Source organism: Amaranthus tricolor, chromosome 16 (genome assembly GCF_026212465.1).
Source record: "Amaranthus tricolor cultivar Red isolate AtriRed21 chromosome 16, ASM2621246v1, whole genome shotgun sequence".
In the NCBI taxonomy this organism is placed as follows: Eukaryota; Viridiplantae; Streptophyta; class Magnoliopsida; order Caryophyllales; family Amaranthaceae; genus Amaranthus; species Amaranthus tricolor.
Window position 1 is genome coordinate 1391948 of NC_080062.1, and position 20581 is coordinate 1412528.

At 32.4% G+C, this 20581-nt stretch overlaps 3 protein-coding genes across 4 annotated transcripts; 2 read left to right on the forward strand and 1 right to left on the reverse strand.

Annotated features, from left to right (window-relative positions):
• Positions 1 to 2990: 2990 nt before the first annotated feature.
• LOC130802653 (probable fructokinase-6, chloroplastic) lies at positions 2991 to 9256 on the forward strand. The gene is made up of 7 exons (XM_057666662.1): positions 2991 to 3445; positions 4838 to 5046; positions 6791 to 7003; positions 7479 to 7676; positions 7768 to 7905; positions 8354 to 8470; positions 8864 to 9256. The coding sequence occupies exons 1-7, from the start codon at positions 3295 to 3297 to the stop codon at positions 8996 to 8998; spliced, it is 1161 nt and encodes a 386-aa protein (XP_057522645.1). The 5' UTR covers positions 2991 to 3294; the 3' UTR covers positions 8999 to 9256.
• Positions 9257 to 9394: 138 nt separating this feature from the next.
• LOC130802655 (polcalcin Che a 3) lies at positions 9395 to 10364 on the forward strand. The gene has a single exon (XM_057666663.1). It carries the CDS (start codon positions 9870 to 9872, stop codon positions 10128 to 10130), a length of 261 nt encoding a protein of 86 aa, XP_057522646.1. The 5' UTR covers positions 9395 to 9869; the 3' UTR covers positions 10131 to 10364.
• A 215-nt stretch (positions 10365 to 10579) lies between these two features.
• LOC130802652 (probable serine/threonine-protein kinase PBL7) lies at positions 10580 to 15123 on the reverse strand. 2 transcript variants are annotated; one of them, XM_057666660.1, is made up of 6 exons: positions 14384 to 15123; positions 13489 to 13746; positions 12977 to 13149; positions 12658 to 12737; positions 12431 to 12578; positions 10599 to 11568 (listed from the first exon to the last, which is right to left on the reverse strand). In XM_057666660.1, exons 1-6 carry the CDS (start codon positions 14799 to 14801, stop codon positions 11230 to 11232), a joined length of 1416 nt encoding a protein of 471 aa, XP_057522643.1. In that variant the 5' UTR covers positions 14802 to 15123; the 3' UTR covers positions 10599 to 11229. The 2 variants fall into 2 exon arrangements, with proteins under 2 accessions (XP_057522644.1, XP_057522643.1); XM_057666661.1 differs by lacking the exon at positions 13489 to 13746 and having other exon boundaries at positions 10580 to 11568.
• Positions 15124 to 20581: the final 5458 nt, after the last annotated feature.

The window sequence follows — 20581 nt, forward strand, 5'->3', positions numbered from 1 at the left end:
TCAATGAGTTAAGAAGAGCAATGAATGTTTAGAGAGGTTCAAATTTGTTAAAATGAGCCAAAATAAAAGTTGATTGAGTTGAACATTTAAGATGAGTTGATTTTATTGTCTAAAGAGATTTAAGTGATAGAGCGCACTATATAGAAAAGATGAATGCAAAGAAGTGGGTTGAATGTATAAAGAAGGCTGCTCAAACAAGAGACCAAGTTGCTTGAACGAGCAACATGTAACAATTTGTAGAAAGATGCATGGTGTTTTGCTCAAACGAGTTAGGGATGCATTCGTTTGAGCAAAGCATGTGAGAGTCTCGATTTTTGAATTTTATGCGTGGAGACTTGAGGGATTTATAGGTTTGTTCATCAATGAGCATGTATGTAGAAAACTTCATTAGAGTGTATTATGTTGTAGTTTGTATCCAAACACTATAGAGTGGGTTTGAGAGTATGCGTACATATTGAAATTTTACTATGAATACAAATCAGTTGATTTCAGAGAAAGATATCTTAAGGTACTATTAAATACTTGTGTTTATGTCATGCTTGTATTATTTATTGGCTTTTTTCTTTTCCTCATCTCTATCTTTTTCTTTATTTTGTATGTCCGATTTCACAATAGTGTGCAAATTTATATAATTCGAATTAATCAATCTAAAAGCACATATTCAATTTGTTAAAAATTCAGACGTCATTTTTGATTCGGATATTTGGAATGAATTATTTCATAACATTTATGAAATATTTTTTATATTTACAACATCTATTTTTTTTGAGTAAAAAACGGAAGAATAAATTGATTTTTATTTTTTTGCTCTAGACCACCAATAATACTATAGTACTAATAGACTATTCAGATCAAAGCCTGATTGAATCTATCTTTACTCTAAAAATTAAATATTTAAATCACATTTGTTTGAAAATTCTATTTTGCATGCCGCTAATTAATCATGCTACTATTATACATTTATATTTATATTTGTATATGTATTATAAAAATAGCGTAATAAAAGCTTATTGATAAGTGCAATTATTTGCATTTATTACTATTATTTATATGCTCCTTTTGGGTGTTTAATGGCGTTTTAGGATCATTTTAGGCGTGTTTGCTCCATTTCGGTACTCCATGGCTAATTTGTGGGAAAATAAGTGAATCATGGCATTTTTGAGTCGTTTTTGTGGGTTTTGTAGCTAATCATGTTCATAGGACTCAAGGAAACAATCGAGCCTTTGAATTCATCAAGCTTCGCAATGTAAAGATCCAATCACTAACTTTTGCGAAGAATGTGTCTCGAGAAGGTAAAAGTCGAATTGGCTGAGGTGGAAAAAACCTTGGGCCTCAACGACTCGGCGGTAAATAGAAAGATCAAGAATTTTTTCCAGTGACAAAAGCCAACTCGTCTGTGGGTGAAAAAAGATGACCGCCGACTCGACGGTATATGTTGGAACAAATGACATTTTCCAGAAGCTACAGCCGACTCGGCTGAGGATGCACACTCGAGAACGTCGACTCGGCAATTTGCCCGGTTCAATTGTACGGAGCGTTTTATTCCGGTTTTCCATTAAACCCTAGGTTAATTTCGCTCATTACTATAAATAACCCCCTAATAACTGATTAGGATTCCTCTTCTTCTCTCCTTCTTTATTTTTTCATTAGACTTAATTACTCCTTTTTCATTAGTTTCACTTTGAATTTCATCCTTTAATTTAGTTTCTCATTAATTCTACCATTAATCTTCCTTTGAGCATTGTAAGTTTCTTTAGTTTTTAATTCCTTGTATTAGCTTTAATCTTCCTTTGGTGAACTTTGATTATTGTCATTAAACTTTCTTTAATAAAAATTAATTAGTTTGTTCTTCATTTATTGTTATTTGAATTAATTGTGGTGTTCTTGGTATTTAATTATTGATTTTCTTGAATTTGTCATTTATTTCATTCTTAGTCATGTCTAGTATCATCCTAGGGTTTGCTTTTATTGCTTTTACCATGATTAGTGAGTATATCCATTTTCTAAGGTTAGAGTTTGAACCTATAAGTCAAGTATGATTTGATTCTTGAATGTGTCAATGAAACTAGGATTAAAGTGGTTAAATTGTGCCAATTAACCCTAAATTAAATATGCTTTGTTGGACTAGTCAAAAGAACTAGTGTGTGAGATTAGAATCAACTTTGCTTTAGGTTAAATTTTTAGTTAAGTTTTTATTAATTCATTCATTAAAACTAGCGCGTGAGAATTGAATTAGTAGGGTCTAAATCATAGTTGATCAACAAAGCGAAAGTTTGAGATTAGCAAGATCAAGTTTAACCACGTAATTAATCCGACTTTTCATAGACACTAATGAGAATTTGATCATACAAGACTTTAGGGGATTCCCGACACCCTAAATCTTTTCATCATATAGGTTAAACCCACATTTTCATTGCATTATTAGGTTGTTAGTTAAAAACCAATCAAATATCTTTCTCCCCTTGAGCAATATAATTCATCCAAATTACTAAATTAGCAAGTTTCTTGCCTTAACTTTCTCGTGTTCGACCCACGACTACACGTACATCGTGCGCTTGCGGTAAAATAAAATTTGCACACCAGTAATGCTCATTTTGTTTATTAAAACTAATAAATTTTAAATTATTTCTAAGCTAACTATTTTTTTATGTAAGGTAAAATAAATGAGGAATGCTAAATGAGAATCGAACCATGGTCTTATCTTAAAAAAGTACTCTCTCCTATTCATAGAGAGTGAAACATTTGAGTTTTGCACCAAAATCAAGGAGGGGTGAGGGACCACTTAAAAGTGGGTGAAAAACTCTCTTTTTCCATAAAGGACATTTATATTTATGTGTTATTATGTTGTTATAGTAAGAGTAAAGGATAAAAAAAATGACAAAAATAAAAACAGGAGGGAGTAATATTTATCGCGACTGAGATAGAACACAATTCTACGTAGTTAATCCTATATTAAATGGCAAATAAAAAGGAAAAAGAAAAAGGAAATTCCAAAAAAAACTTAGCCAGAATTTTGTTTCCCCACTAGGACGAACAAATCAACACGAATAATTCTCTCTTTTCATCTTCAAACAAAGCTCTCTCCATCAACTCAAAAAACATTCATAAATTCAAGCTCACATCAAATTAAAAATTTTCCTAAATAAATTTCCCCAGAAAAAAATTTCCCAAAATAAAATTTCCAATCTTTGAGTAAGCTACATCACTATCATATTTAAAATAAGAATATACTTACATTTTTACAATTTTATTTTGGTTATTTTAAGTATAAATTAAATTCAATTAAATAAAAAAATGGCTATGTTTTTATCCCCTTTTCAGTTCACTCCCCTCTCTTCAAAGTCTGATTTTTGTACACCCTCTAAATATCCCGGCGCTTCCGTATTTTGCCGGCGAGAATTTCCCGGCGCTTTGATTAATTCCGGCCGTCGTTGTACATTGAAAGGTATTGCATCTTCTTAATTATAATTAAATTTAATTGGGTTATTATTTTTTATAATATATAATTTTTGATGCTAGTTTATTCTGTGAAGGTATGGTGATTGGTGAGTTTTGTGACAGTTATATTAGTTAAGTATAGCATGAAATTAGTTAAGGTAGATGATTTATGTTTCCTTTTTGAAAAAGTTTTTCCTTTTTATGATATCAATAATGATGCAAAGGTGAAATTATTGATATTATACAAAATAAATTAATAATAAAGGAACCAGGTAAAAAGATTTTGTTTGGAAGTAATGTGAATCAAGAAATTGTTTTGGGGTTGATTTTTGTTTTCAGAATTGGAATTTAAAAAATGGGTTTTTGCACAAAACCCTAATTTGTATTTATGTTAATTGTTAAGCATCTAGAGTAGATTGTTAGATCAAATCATGTGCGCTTTTTATTTTGCAAACGATGGATCAAGGGTCATTATGAAATGACGTCTCCAAGGGAGAATCTAGGGTCGAGTTTGCTTAGCCCGCGACCACTCTTTGGATTGAGAACCCTATTACTATACACGGAAAAAGGGTAGGTTGGTTGATACTAAATATGTAGATAGATAAGTTTTCAGCTCTTTTTATACTATCATCTTTGATTCACCCTCATTTTTAGTTAAGTTGCGTAAATCCGACCATTGACCCAATGTATTGTTTTGTAGTGATCTTGAAGTTGATATATATTAAGTGTTACATTTACTGTTGATATACTAACTAAGTTTGGACATGGGATCATTGAAATAATGATTGATCGTTACCAATTGAAGAAACAATTTATTGAAAATTTCCCTTTATCGACATATTTCATTACGTGATTTTGTACAATGAGGCGAAAGTAATGAATAATGATCACTAGATATGAAGATGATGTTTAATTTGAACTCTACATTAAGTAAGGTATATATGTGTGGGGTAACAAAACTTTTATGTGCTTGTGTGTGTGGACTATGAAAGCCACAAGAATAATGAAAAGGGTAGATGTCATTTGTTTTGTGTATGTATGTTTCGTTGGATGGACGGCTTAAAAGTTGAAAAGGAAGGAAATTTAAATTTAGTTTTTGATAAAACTAAAAAGAGTGGGTCAAAAACAACCTCTTTGTTACCATTAACAAGGACAAGGTTGCGTGAATCAGACTCCTCCAAACCCCGCATTGATGGGAGCCACATTGGGGTAGTAGAATGATGTTGTACATTTGTTTTTGTAGTGATTTATAGGTTCTCATGTTGGCTCTGCATTTTTCTTTCTTGTAAATGAAGTGTGTATTTGATGCAGTATGGAATGCTTGATCTTGTATGATCTTGATTGAGATATGATCGATATTAACCCTTCTATTGTCGAATCTTGAAAACACCTTTTGTAGCTCAAGCAGAAGCTGGTAATAATGGGCCACTCGAAGCAAATGATTCACTTGTGGTTTGCTTTGGGGAAATGCTTATTGATTTTGTTCCTACAACAAGTGGGATTTCCTTGTCTGAAGCACCGGCATTTAAAAAGGCTCCTGGTGGTGCCCCTGCCAATGTTGCTGTCGGAATTGCTCGCCTTGGCGGCTCATCTGCATTTATCGGCAAGGTAACGATAGTCGCTGGCTGATCCGTCCCACACCCGCTTTCTTTTCTTTCTTCTTTGGCTGCTGAGCTTCATTTTTTCGTGTTAATTACTGCCCTTATACTTGCACTTGGCTGTTTATTCATTTTGTTTCTGTGCTTCATTTGCATTTCAGCTAAATCTGTTTCAAGTGCTTGAAAAGTATGTTCTTTTTGTATGAGCGAGTATATTCCATTTATAGTTAAACCACTGTCACATGATTCGCTAATTGTCTTGCGAATCATGTACCGGAAAAAGAGAATTACGGTCGGTTTTAGGCTATTTTTGAACCATTTTGAGCGAATTGCGAATCCAAAAGGCGAACTAAGTAACAAATTATGATTCACCGAGTTAAACTAATACTTGGTTGTGAAATTTCTCAATCTATAGGAAAGTGTGAATGTCATTACTTGGAATACATTTATATATGAATCTCCGATGCTTGAATCTTGTGTACGCGTGATACCATAAACCATAAATCTGGATCCATGGTGCATTTGATGATATGATGGAGTATATGACATATATTGGGACCTTAATATCATTAGCTCTAATGGGTGAGGTCCAAAATCCTAATATATGTTATATACTCTCAAGTGGAATATTTAGCACCGTGTATACGGAGGCATGTTTTTTTCGAGCTGAGGGACTCTTTAGCCGCGCTTTCCTTTATGGGTATGAGTTGATTGAAATAATTTGTCAAGATCGTTATAATGTTAAGAACTTTGATGAACGATAGTAATTTCAATGAACTAACAAATGTTTGATAATGTAAAACTTGCAAAAATGATACAATGATTTAAGGAGGTTCACCCAAAAATGGCTACGTCCTTCGTGGTGTGTAGTTCTTGTTTATATTATTTCAATGAAGTAAAACACTCTTACAAATGAAGTATTACAATTGAGTAAGAGATAAAAGAAAAGGCTATGTGTTTGAAGTAAAGCAGGCTACTGGATGTACTTTGTTTGTTCGCTCGACTCACCCAAGAGCTCGCTCGGTCGAGCGAGCTGGTCGAGCGACCTTCAGTATTCCTTTCTGTCACTTTCTGCTCGACTAACATAGCAAAGCATCATCAAGAAACCTTTTGCACTTCTCCATTAAATACCATCAAGACCAATAACTCCCATGATTACTTCACCAAATAAATCACACTTAAACACTACAAACATTCAGTTACCAACTTAAACATCCATATTAACACACTCAGAGGATTCCATCCCAAGAGACACACATGAATGCACACATCAATTGTGCACTCAAGTCACATCATTCATAACAGTTGCCCCTTCTTTCCCACTCCAGAGCCTGAGCATAATTTTTTCTGTGGGCGGGATACACTAGGAATGATGATGATGTATGGAGGCATGTGCTGCGTAGAGCCCACAAGGCTTTCGTGTGACATGTCGTGAATTTGTGATAGAGTATGTAACATTTTCTGGGGCTTCAACTCTCAGCTTAAGCTGATGTCGGAGGCCCCAATATATGTTAGAAACTTGTATGTTCTCTTAAGTTGAAATGAATCATAAAGCAGATTCTATTAGAAACTTGTGAGTTGTGACGCCTCTGATTTTTGGAAACAGAAAATGTATAGAGCTCCTTGATCTGTTCAAGCTTGTACATATTGTCATTTGGAGCCGTTTCGTTTGTAATGATTGTAAAACCTGGAAAATTTTATCTGCTTTTAGGATCTTCGATGTTTTAATTGCGTTAATCTATCTACACATTCAGGTTGGTGAAGATGAGTTCGGCTACATGCTGGCTGATATTCTCAAGGAGAATAATGTTAACAATAAAGGGATGCGTTTTGATCCAGGAGCTCGAACTGCTTTAGCATTTGTAACATTGAGGAAGGATGGTGAACGTGAATTTATGTTTTATCGTAATCCTAGTGCTGACATGTTGCTTCAGGAATCTGAGCTCGATTTCGAACTCATCAAGAAGGTAATTTAGATTTGCTAACTTTCTGAGAAATTTTAGTTAACTTTTGAATTCATGTAAGGAAAGCAAAGAGTTTGAGATGTTTAGCCGGGTAGGTCTGGGCTTATGTTACTTGGTCTCGGGTACTGATGTTGGATACTGGTACGTGTCCAAGTGTCGGATACGTATAAATATTCAATTTTACGCCTAAAATGAAGTGTCTAAGTGCCATACCAATGTCTGAGGATCAAGGATCGGACACGGGTACATGAAGCAAAATGAAAAGTCCGAGTAGCATAGGTCTGGGAATGTGCAACATGCCCGACCGCAGCCTTGAAAACAAGGAGTCTCAGATTTTAAACGATACATAATATTCTCGAGTGTATAATATAAAGCCGGTGGTAGAAGATTTTGATACAAAATAATAGGAGGCCTCAGATATAAGATGCGTACAGGGTCTAAAATTATGGTATCTGTTGACTATTGAATGCTTTGACAGGCGAAGATTTTTCATTATGGATCTATAAGCTTAATCACCGAGCCATGCAAGTCTGCTCACATTGCTGCGGCTAATGCTGCAAAAGATGCCGGTGTTCTGCTCTCGTACGATCCCAACTTAAGGCTTCCGTTATGGCCATCAGCGGAGAGTGCTCGTGAAGGAATCCTTAGCATTTGGGATACTGCCGATATCATCAAGGTTTGTGGCCAACCATGAACATCATGCTTATACTTCCTTCTTTAAAAGATATAATGTGGAAAATTGGCTCTGACTGTTCATTTGGGTATAGATAAGTGAAGAAGAAATTACATTTTTGACTCAAGGAGAAGATCCTTACGACGATAATGTTGTGCGCAAACTTTACCATCCGAACCTCAAATTACTGCTTGTGACCGAGGGAGCAGATGGCTGCCGGTATTACACAAAGGTAAGTCAATTTCTTGGTCACGCGTCTTTTGTGTATATCTGTGGATTTTCCTTATGTTCATTATCAAGGAACCAACTCAACCAAAAATTTAAGTTGACAGCTAAAACCCCAAATTATATTATAAACTATATTACGCCCCTTGACACAAGAGCCTTTTATAATTGAAGTCTGGATGCAATACATGTCTTCCTCATACATATTCGCTCAAAATGGGGGCTGCGTATGAGTTTCAAACCCGTAACTCTTACGTCACATTGGATTTTGATACCATGTCATGGATTAGCTTAAGCTTTTGGTTGTGTTGGTACCTTGACATTAGTCAAGCTATGTTTGAACTTTGAACACTTCCTTGGCCTTAAAGGAAAATTGCTCATGTCCAAATGAAGGAGATTAGATGGAAAATGAAGGAAAACCTGAAGATGTATATTCGTATGTGATGTATTTGCAGGATTTTAGTGGAAGAATCGAGGGTTTGAAGGTAGATGCTATAGACACCACCGGTGCAGGGGATGCCTTTGTTGCAGGAATTCTATCCCAACTAGCTTCTCACACGAACTTGATTCAGGTAACGTTTCTATACCAGTTGTCTTTCTTTTCGTCCTAGGGTATGAGCTGGAGTAGCTTAATCTATAAGAAGAAAAATCACCCTGGCACAGTCAGCTGTAGGAATGGGCAAGGATCTGAGACCGTACCCTATTTTAACGGTCTAAATGAGCAAATTTGATGTAAAAGCCGTAGGAAGTATATTAACGGACATTTTTTTTGGCATTCTTTATGCTCAAACTACTACGACATTCCATTATCCCAATACCGTTAACTTGCCCTGATCTAGGTTCCCGCCTAGAGAATAAAGCTTGACAAAACTCGGTGAATTTAAGTATATTTCAAATTTTCTTTGGAAGTAGTACAAGTTGCGATGATTATTTAGTATTGTGTACAATCTTTTGCGGTTTTGCAGGAGGAGGATCGCTTAAGAGATGCACTCCGATTCGCCAACGCGTGTGGTGCATTGACGGTCACAGAACGAGGTGCAATTCCTGCTTTGCCAACTCGAGAAGCGGTGTTGAGTGCACTGATGAAATCAGTAGCCTAAGCTGCACTGATGAAATCTGTAGCTTACGCTGCATTGCTATTAATGTAAGGTTCCACATTTTTGTAGCCATGTAATGATTTTCATCAATAAAAACAGCGCCTTCTAGCATTTGAGAGATTCGTGTTTTCTCGAATATTTTAGAGGTTATGAGCGAAAATTAAACTATTGGCGCTCAAGAAATGAACGTAATGTTTGTTCCTTTATTTTCAAGTAATGAAAACTAGTTTTCTCAAAGAGATCATACTTTGATTGACAAAATTGCCTTAAACAATAAAAAAACGACAAAACAAGATTATTCATTACTCAATTGTGAATTCACAACGTTATGCAGTTTAAAGTGAGAGCTTTTAAATGATGTGTAGCAAATTTAAAGGAATGGAGAGAATATGAAGTAGGCCTGTCAAATAGAGCTTTTAAATGTTTTAATTACTTCTACCGTTTTTTTATACTTGCAACTGATAGTATTACCAAATGACTATTCAAATCTCTTTGTATATCAACTCTTAAATTATCGATATTTTTGTCACGTGTTGACTCACTTCTCCTTCACCTAGAAGTTAAAGAATATGTCCATTTTAAGTCTGTTTATTTATTACGAGAATCAATCCTAATTCACTTTTTGATGGAGAGAAATTTCAAAATCACAAATATAAAAATACTATTTAAAACTAATTTTATTAAAATTTAATACCCATCAAAGAAAATCTTTTAATTTGAACCTCATTTTTAACTCTAAGGTAATCCGATCAATAAGCAAAATTTTACCCTCCATAAACAAAGGAAAACCTCAATATTTCCCCAAAAAAACCATTATTTAATCCTCAAAAACATATTTCAATTTTACAAATCCAAAAACTCAAAAAAAAAAAAAATGGCAGCTGAGGATACACCCCAAGAAATTGCCGATAGGGAGAGAATCTTCAAACGATTCGACACGAATGGCGACGGAAAAATATCGTCGACGGAACTCGGCGACGCCTTAAAAACACTTGGATCTGTTACATCCGAAGAAATTGTTAGAATGATGGCTGAGATTGATACTGATGGTGATGGTTTTATTTCTTTTGAAGAATTTACTGATTTTGCTGGTGCAAATCGTGGATTGATTAAAGATGTTGCTAAAATCTTTTAGATTTGATTAGTTTCTTATAATTATTTCAATTTTTGTGCATGAAATGTGTTTTGATTCTTGTTTTTTTTAGGAAATATGTCATGGTGCATTATTTTTGTAATTTTTTATGGAATATAAGCATTCATTGTCCTTAGGCTTGGAGAATGACGTTCTATTAAGTGACCTACGGAATTTGACGGATTATAGATGTATGTAAAATTACTTTGTTATAATAAAAATATTGTTTTCGATAAACTCTTAAATATCATGAGTTTTAGATGTATAAGAAGCGTATATTGTCGTCCATTCTGATTCGAAAAGCTGAAGAATTGCTCTGCCATACTTTTCTTTATAATTCGTTCTCTTGATTTGAGAATTCTTTATAAACTCTTAAAGAATTGCATCATAAAAGAGTCTTTTTTAAATGGGGAAGGAATATCATTCATCTTGATTGTTCATTAGAAATTAAAATCTTAAATAAATTGGTCTTTTAGAGTCTAGATGGAGTCTTTTTATTTTCTAAATGAGTTTGGAGTGGGTCAAATGGACAATTGGCCCGATCCAACCTAATATTAAAATAATTTAACCTAATCCAATTCCACCCATTAAGAAATTACCCGAGCTCGACTCAACCAGCCCCATTAAACACTTCTATTAGGGCCTTAGGGCAAGTCATGACACTTCGACTTTTGAATTTTCCATCTCAATATGAATTTTAACTCCTTCGATACAACTATAGTCTAACTTTTTAACCTCACGTTAAAATACAACTATGATTTGAGTTTTTGACCGCACAACTTATTGATAATTGAACTTAGGAGTAACAGAGAATTATTATTGTCAACAATAAAATTTGATCAATCACTCTGATTTTCTGGACAAAGTTTCACAATATGTTCAGTTTCTTAGTTCCTCCAATATACCTTCTAACAAGAAGCTCCATCTCTTTGGAGCGAAACATTCGAGGATATGTACACAACGATCCTACATCTATACAATCTCCAATCACCATCTTATGTAAACGAACCAGGAAAATTCCATAGTCGATTAAAACACGACAAGCCACAATGTTTAACGAGAAAAGAATCGACACCCACCCAAAAGAAAGAAGTGAACATTGTCATCGACCATACAAGAAATCATCATCATCCAGTTCGGTAACTCCAAGCATAGCCAAAGCGAAATGACTATTCATTTCGCTTTTTGTTCGTTGTAGTATTGGAGGAGCATAGCTATTTCTACTACCGAAACCAGCCTTACCCTTTACAAGGCAGCTTTCTCCTCTTAGCAGAATGATGGCTTCATTAATGCCCGGCCTGCTGGATTCTTCGGTGTTCACACACGCAGATGCAGCACGAACCATTTGGGTTATCAGTTTTGAGCTTTTAGGAGTAAATTTTGCTCGTGGGTCGAGCAAACCGTCTAATGCTGAGTCTCCTTTGTCCATGAGTGGCTTAGCCTGCAATGGAAGATACAATTGTTGAAAACATTTTGATACAAAATTAACAACTCATTCGACAAAAAAGGCCTCAACTTCCATAGGTACTCGAGTCTATTACATGCAGTGTTACATATTCGCTGGTTAATTCGCTTTTTGAATTCGCGATTCGCTATAATTTGTCCAAGAATAGCCCAAAACCGACCGTTTTTTCAATTCGTGAGTAGATTAGTGAATCATGTAACATTGGTTTGTACTTCACACGCTAAATTACTTCTTTAAAGAGTATTAGATATCTAAACTAGCCATGATTAAATCAAGAGAATCTGTGGCGCTGGCTTCTGATCAATCAAAAGCTTAAGCTGATGGTAGGTGCCTAGGATATTATCAAGTTCAATGAACCAAGGACTTTGGTCAAACTAATTTATTCATCAGTACAGGTTGTTGGTGTTAGTTGCCTTTATACTTTCCTTAATGGTGGGGGGCAACTATCAATTTTTTGAGACTTAAAAATCAGTTTGGTGGCCTTAGTAGAGTTAATGCTATAACCCTCTTGATGCACACACTTGTAATGAAAATGAAAAAGACCACTTGATATTAACCAAGAAGCTAGTAAGCTACCATAGGTTTAGCCCTTTTAGAAGGTTCCAACGAAAGCGAAATGAGGCCAGGGGAAGGAGAAATTAATCCTTTCTACACGCGGTGAGAGGGGGAAATTAAACCCTTGTCAGGGTGAAAGGGAAATCCTCCAAACACTTGGCCAACCCATGTTTCTCGCCTTGCTAAAGTTAATGCTTAAAAACGTCTTGGCGTCTAAACACCGTAATCAAAGACTAGTAACTATAAGAAGTTGAGCTTCTCGGATCAGAAAGTGATAACATACCCATTGAACCAAATTCTCCTCTCCGGGTGGCCTAGTTGCTTCGATTGGCTTTCGGCCTGTTATAAGCTCTAAAAGGACGACTCCAAAGGCGTAGACATCAGTTTTATCCGATACCTTCCCGTGTTGAAAGTATTCAGGAGCCAAGTATCTGCTAAATCAAGTCAGTACTAAAAACAAGGTTCCAACCTCCACCAAAATGGACAAATAAAACGTTTTGCAATCCATACCCAAATGTTCCTTTCACGGTCTTGCAAAGGAAAGGGACTGATGGTGCTGGAGTCCATGTAGCTAATCCAAAATCACACAACTACAAAAGTCACAAATTTCAATTAAGACATCTTATCGAGTGAAACATAATTCGATAGTTAATTCGTCTTTTGAATTCGCAATTCACTCAGAATGCTTCAAAAACAGCCTAAACCGACCATAATTCGCTTTTTACGATTCGCGAGGCGATTAACGAATCATGTGACACTGATGTTATCATATGTTCAATCAAATTAAAACATAAAAAAAAAACCCGAAAAAGGTGAATCGACAATTCACCTTAGGCCTTTTCTTGGAGGAAAGAAGTATATTGGATGGCTTTATATCTCTATGAACAATACATTTTTCGGTTCCATTGTGTAGATATGCAATTGCTTCTCCGATACCTACAGCGACTTTATACCTTGCAGACCACGAAAGCGATGCAAAACCCTTCATTCCTCTCTTCTTCCCTGCAAATTCATAACAACACGTTGGAAATACCACTCTAATTGTCAAGGAACCAATTCAACCAAAAGCAAGCTGATAGTTAAAGCCCCAAGATATGTTATATACTCTAACACACCCTCTCACACGAGAGCCTTTGGGCTAGACATGTGGATGCAGCACATAACCTTCTCATACCTGGCGTTGAGATTCTAACACACCCTCTCACACGCTAGCTCTGATACCATGTCAAAAAACCAACTCAACCAAAAAGCTTAAGCTGATGGTTGAAGGCCAAGTTATATACTCTAATACCAATTTGACACAATCAACATGAAATTCTAACGACAAAAACGAAGCTATACCGTGCAAATGGCGCTCCAAGCTTCCACTAGACACATATTTGTAGACCAAAAACAAGCCTTCCTCAGGATCAATACAAAATCCCAACAAAGGAACAATGTTTGGATGTTGAAGAGAACTTGCAATCATCAATTCTCTACAAAATGCCTTTGGAGACTCTTTGTCTTCTTTATTTAATCTCTTAATTGCAACTGCTGTTCTTAAAATTCCAACTCTACCCCTAAACACATAACTTAGTGCACCTCTGCCCAAAACTCTACCTATAATCAATTCCAAATTCCAAATATAAACAAAAATCAATTCCATAATTTGGCAATTGATAAAACAAAATAACCCATTTATGATTTATCCATCTCATATCAAGAAAGACATAAATTTATGAAAATTAAACTAAATATTAACAACCACCCAAAATGATTATTGTCAAACCAAAAAAAAACTACACTTAAATCAATCAAAAAAATGAGTTTTATGAGAATTAAACCAAGTATCAAGAATTTACCAAAAATGACTATAATCGATCCAAAGTGGTACAAGTAGGCCGAGTGTAGGGGAGGACGGGAAACATGAATGAATTCAGGACCTTACACTTTCCAACTATTTTTAAAATTATATGAACTTTAACCACTGATATCAAACAACTTTAACCAATCAAAAAGATATGATTTTAGCCATTAATGTTACAACTAACATCATCATCATCGGGAAAGAATGACAGCAATCCATACTCATAAAGGAGGGTGGGAAAGAGTCACTAAAGAGAGATTCATGCAATGTTACAACTAACAAAAACCAAAAAGCAATCAAAGCAAATCAAATCCCATTAACTTCCTTTACATATTAGAAAGAAAAAAATAATAAAGGATTGGACAACAGGTAGGGGAGCCATTAAAGTACCTTCAGAGAAATTGCGGGTAGCAGAAACAATTTCACCATAACTAAACCTGATCAAACTATTAGCAACAAGAGAAATATTCTTCTCTAATGATTCAATCCTTCTCCAGTTAAGCTCATTTGAGATAGCATCACCCACATTATTATCCAAATTCACCATTAAAATGGTAGTAGAAGGTGCAAAATTTGAGCTTTTCATTGAATCAATCTCAACTTGAGAGCAAATACTGAACCTAAAAGATGAATGAACTGAATGAGGTTCTCCATTATTTGCCAAATCTCCACCTGATTCTGCAAGTAACCATGCCTTATTGTGCTCTAAATTGTGGCCAATTTTCCCACCATTTTTGACACTTTTTTCTTCTTTTGTGTAACTAGATGGCACAAAGCAGCCAAACCCAAAATCCCAAATCATTTTCATTAATAGAGATTTGAACTTTAACTCATTGTAATTATCAAAGTAATCATCTTTATCATGATCATTATAAGTAGGTGTAAAAGAATGAGGATTTAATTGGGTTTTTTGAGTTTCTTCAAGCGGGTCTTTTTTTTTTAGTTTCAGTGTAATTACATTGGGAAATACCCATTATTGTAGATCTCAAGAAGAATTATGACAAAAATACAAAATCCCAGAAACAAAAAGGACTGAAAATAAAGAAGAAAGAAGAAAGTTAGCTACTTTACTTGAAAGAGAGGGAGATAATACATTAACTTTTGGGAAAAAAGAGAAGAGAAATGGGGAATGAAAGTATGGGGAATTTGTCAAGTGATTAATATATGGAAAATCAAATAAATAAAAATTACTCCATTAAAGGTAAAATTTAATTTTTGTATATTTTTTTTTATTAATATCGCTTTTGCCACATTTTAATTTGCTATTGTACGTATTTATTAGTCGTAACATTTGTTTGTTCTTCCTCTTTATACTTCTTTGTTGGTCTGCCCTTATTCCTGTTTAGTGGTAGCTTGATAGGTATTTACAATATTCGGTAAAATGTGTCACATTTAAAATAATCAATAATAGAGATTATCCATAAAATATGGGTAATAAATAAGATTATTCAGGATAATTTTTTCTATATTAAATTATATGCACTTTTTTATTTACGTGAAGTTTTAAATGACATTTATTACATAGGTCAATTGTAAAGAATTTCTTAATTATCGCTAATAAGAATTAAATTGCGTACATCCAACTCTTTAAATATTGTGAGGTAGAACCGTAGAAGTCAATATATGGCATTGAAATAAGGTAATGTTGATGTACCTTATAGGAGGTAACATTTGAGTAAATCAATAAATAGATAAATTAGGAAATGATGCTATATATATATATATATATATATATATATATATATATATATATATATATATATATATATATATATATATATATATATATATATATATATATATATATATATATATATAATTAAATGGGAAGGGTGGGCTGTTGAAGATGCTTGATGTTGAAGCTAATGAAGACAACAATCACCTACTACGGGCCGTTACTCCATTATTTGGATGGTAGTGAGAAAGAACTCCAAAGGAAGAGGGGAAATGCAAAGAATAAAAGGGGTTCATTGGGTGGTCATTGATCAATTTTTTGGGAAAGGGGGATTAATTTTAAATAGTGCATTTATGTGAGAAACGTGAAATAGATTGTTTGGATTAAGAGTATATAATTAGGGGATATCAAAAGATAAGTCATTTTGGTATAGTTTCTAGAAGAACATTTTTTTGAAAGAATAAGATTAGATATTGTCAAGAAGCTTAGAAATGTTGAAACTTGAAACTAATTAAGGATAACAAATTTAGAAATAACAGTATCAATAAGGTCATTTCAACTTGTGTGGAATAGTTTGTTTTGATTAAGGGTTAAGCTCGTGTGTTTCATAGATTTCAGTTTTATTTGGTTTTTTTCGTTGTAGAAACCTCTTTTTTTAAGGATTTTTATGATGATCTTTTTCAAGACGATGGACTATAGCAGCATTCTCCTCATGGGTATGAGTTACCGTCTTACTTTCCCTCTAGACCCTTTTCATAGTTCCTATAAGTTGAATATATTGGGTAAGATGATAATGACGATGAATAAGGTCATTTAAGATTGATATAAATATAGATATTACTCCCTCTGTTTCATTTTGTTGGTTACGTATAGAATGTTTATTACACGAAGAGAAAAACTCAAATATGATTTTTCCTATAAATATAAAAGTTAAATATATTTATGTAAAATCAATTAAATATAATTATGTGAAATCTTGTTAGATTCGTGTTGATGTATAGTCTCTTAATTCATGTTTTTTATAATTATTTATAAAACTTATTTATGAATATTGACTCAAACTATCCTTAAAAACTATAAAAAAAAATCAAATATACCGAACAAAATTAATAGAGGGATTCTAGTGTGTTTTCCAACATACCACTACATTAGAGTCGTTTTGAATATTTGTGAGCTATAAGTATAATTCTAATAAAATTATAAACAAATTAACAATTATATACCTCTATAACTAGTTTATATTTGATGAAAATGGCTGGATAGCTAGTTTAAATTAAATTATAAATTCTGAATTGAATTTGAATATAAATGGGTTATAAATTTATTTTTGAAAAAATAGTGAAATATTGAAAGATTATTGTGTGTGTCTCAACAAATTCAATATTTGTTGACCAATAATGTTTAATGGTCGAACTTGATTAATATTTAATAGTATATGTAATTATATTATTTGATTTATTTCCCTTATTTCTTTAATAGTACTAACTTATCAAATTGGGTTATTATAATAACATTGTACTTAAAATTATCATGTGAGCATTATTGAGCTCAAATGTCCTTTTCTCAAACATATTTTATTAATAAGAATCTTGTTTGAAGTAAAGAAAGGAAGTAAACTAATAATTTGATTAAATATAAAATAGTTTGAATATGTAAAAAAAATTAAAATTTAACTACAATATTTCTCTTACTTTGTCCTACATTATAACATTGATTTTTTTTTTTTACCAATGTTTGTATTAAATTAGGCTCTTCTCTATATGTAACCTAAAGATTGCACATTAACATTTGATATATTTTTAATATGGGAATATTTTATAAAATATATGATAAAATCATTCGTCAATCCAAATGGTTCAAATTTTTAAGTTCTCTATATATTATTCTTAAAACTACATAAATCAATTGCCTAACAAATAACAATACAATTATTTAGTTTCACTCGTATGATAGTTAATAAATTCACAAAACTTCTAATAAGACCAAAATGCTATAGCTAGCATTTACAAATTACAATTTTGAATATTTCAAATACAATAATCTTTGGTAAAAAGAATTTCCACTAATACCTCTAGTATGAAATTCGAAAAATTAATTATAGGTAAATTCAATAATTTTTATGAGATCAACTCAACTAAAAGCTCAATTAAACTGATGGCTGAAACTCATAATAACATTAGCTCACATAAAAGCCCTTTGGATTAGACGCGTTGAGGCAACAAAACCTGGTTTACCTAGATACTAGATTATATACGATTATGAAAAATTCAAATATAATGATCTTTAGCAAAAGGAATTTCCACTAATACCGCTAATATTAATCTCGGAAAAGAATTTACAAGCGAATGAAATAATTGTCAAGACACAAACTCAATCAAAAGTTTAAAGTGATGATTAAAATTCAATTAGGATAGATTATACACTAATATGCCCTTTATATGATATTTCTTTAGACCGGAAGTGTATACAACAATAAAAGACTTTCACATTTGACTTTTAAATATTTTACTTTAAAAAAGATTCATGAGATTAAACTCGTAATCTTTTATCGCGCTCGTTTTTAACATCATACTATTAAATTAGAATAGATTTATAGAAATTTCAAATATTTACTTTATAAAAATAATTTTGATGTGAGAGGTTGTGAAGATATGAATGATTTGTAATTGGGATATGATTACCATTTAATAATTGGGAAGTACCAAATTAAACAAGAATGATTATACTGATTAGTAGTTTGGTGACCATCCGACACCTTTTCATTCTCCAGTCTTTAGCAACCTCACCTTTTATCCTCGACCTCTTACATCAATAGTATGCTTACTTTTTGTTAATTATTTTAAAACAATTTTTGTTAATTAATTGAGTATTCCCACTGTTCCGTTTAATTAATTTACAGTATTTTCTATTTTATTGATATGACTCATTATTTTCTTTTAATCCCATCAATATATTTTACCTCTCTTTTAATTTTATTCATACTATTTATTTTCTTTCTTCATTTATTACTATTATACAACTTTTTTCTTAAAAAACAATAATTTTCTCTTTGATGCAAATTATACAAGACAAAGGGAGTATATTTTTTGTTTACAAAGTGCTATGTACCTCTCTTGAGTTTAATGACATCAAAATAATAAAATATTTAACTATTTTTATAATTTTTTGTGATTTGGCTAATGTGATGACCCTTGCAAAATAGTGTTCTAAATTTCACCATGCTAACAGAAAGAGTGCGAAAATTAGCAGCACAAAAAGAAAATAAACATTGTTGAGATTCGAATCGTTTTCATTGTAGTTCAAATCTTATCTCAGTTGAAGTATGTATCTCACTTAATTCATTACTTTCTGCCTGCCTAGCTATCATAATAATAAAAAAAAAAAAAAACAAACATTGTTGAGATGTCCAAGTTTCCACCTAATTAGTTAAGTGTAGAGATTTAATTAAATGTGCTTAGAATTTTAAAATGAAAGTGAGATTGTTTAAATATCTCTGTCTTGAAAGGAAAAGGAGTCCAAACATGAGGGACAGATCAAAAAGACACGTTATCTAGATAATTTGTAGAGTATTATATTACAATATTGAAATTATAACATAAATACTCCATAAATTAAGTTTTAAACAATTATGTTAGAGAATGCTAAAATTAAAAAATTTAAAATCAAAATCATTATTCTACCTATTTGAAAAAGGGATATTGAGACAATATAACCAAATTGCACACGCATGGTGGATTTTGGACAAATTTTTAAACAAGCTAGCTAGGGAAGAAATATTAGAGAACTAATGAGCATTAAACAATAAAAAAACAAAAAAAATTCTAGATCTTAATATTTTAAAAAAGTTTTGGTAACGAGAATCCCATTTTGAGGAGAAGAGAATTAATCTTTCTGTAGTTGATGAAAAAAAAAATTTTCATCACGATACATAATAGGAGAAAAATTCTTTTTTCAACTTATAGACTAACTCATAATTTTCGATTATAATTTACCTTCTTGTAAGAACTTTTCATGTATTTTTGAGAGAGACTCCATTAGCGTTCTTGTTAGCTTTTAAAGAGTGAGATTTGTGAGTGATTTTTTTGTTGTAGTTGTTGAATATAATTAAGATATACAAATATGTATTTTATTATAAAATAGCATACTTTACTAAGTTTATTGTTGTGTTCTTGTTTGGCTATATTTTTTTTTTCTTTCATTTTTTTTCTTCCATTATATTGAGTGTAATACTCACAACATTTAATAAAAGAAAGAATTTAAAACAAATTTAGGGAAATTGTTTTTTATACCAAACTAAACACCCCTTTAATCTAGTTGAGACCTCATTTGATTCAATGTTATAAGTTTGGTGAGAAACGATCTTTTATGGTTAGAGCGAACTGAAATAACGAACTGATGCAAAAATTTTTATAATACGTTATTTTGCTTGGTTTTAAATAACCAATTTATTGTATTGAATTAAGAATTTGATATTATTGTGTAACATAAAGCCATGACTTTGTATTTATTTTGACGTCTTGCTTGCTTACATATATGTCTGAGTATTTGGTAAATTTATTCCAATTAGGCAATTATAGCTTGCTAAAGTTGATATGATAAGGAAAGACATTGAATAACCAACATTATCTTTGCATGAGTCCGTCTAATCAAGTTGGTTTCATGATTTAATATCTCATTAATATTTGATTGGACTAATTAAAATTACGCAATAATTATTAAGAACCAGTTTATCATACATTTTTTATAATTTTGAGATCTAATTAAAATACACTAATATAAACTAATATTTTATTAATGTCGGTTGACTTAGGATCTCTATACAATGGAAAACCTTAAACATATCACAACTTATAATACCCCTAAATCCATGCTATGCCATAATACAAAAAACTAACTAATCTTGTTTTGGACTT

Excerpts from the sequence above, each read along its gene's own strand:
- LOC130802652 (XM_057666660.1), bottom strand. The coding sequence starts at position 14,801 with ATGAAAATGATTTGGGATTTTGGGTTTGGCTGCTTTGTGCCATCTAGT. Across the intron at positions 12,738-12,976 it reads CCTCCAAGAAAAGGCCTAAG|TTGTGTGATTTTGGATTAGC; the intron begins GTGAATTGTCGA and ends TGACTTTTGTAG. Across the intron at positions 12,579-12,657 it reads ACCGTGAAAGGAACATTTGG|ATACTTGGCTCCTGAATACT; the intron begins GTATGGATTGCA and ends TTGATTTAGCAG.
- LOC130802655 (XM_057666663.1), top strand. The coding sequence starts at position 9,870 with ATGGCAGCTGAGGATACACCCCAAGAAATTGCCGATAGGGAGAGAATC.
- LOC130802653 (XM_057666662.1), top strand. The coding sequence starts at position 3,295 with ATGGCTATGTTTTTATCCCCTTTTCAGTTCACTCCCCTCTCTTCAAAG. Across the intron at positions 3,446-4,837 it reads CCGTCGTTGTACATTGAAAG|CTCAAGCAGAAGCTGGTAAT; the intron begins GTATTGCATCTT and ends CACCTTTTGTAG. Across the intron at positions 7,906-8,353 it reads GCTGCCGGTATTACACAAAG|GATTTTAGTGGAAGAATCGA; the intron begins GTAAGTCAATTT and ends ATGTATTTGCAG.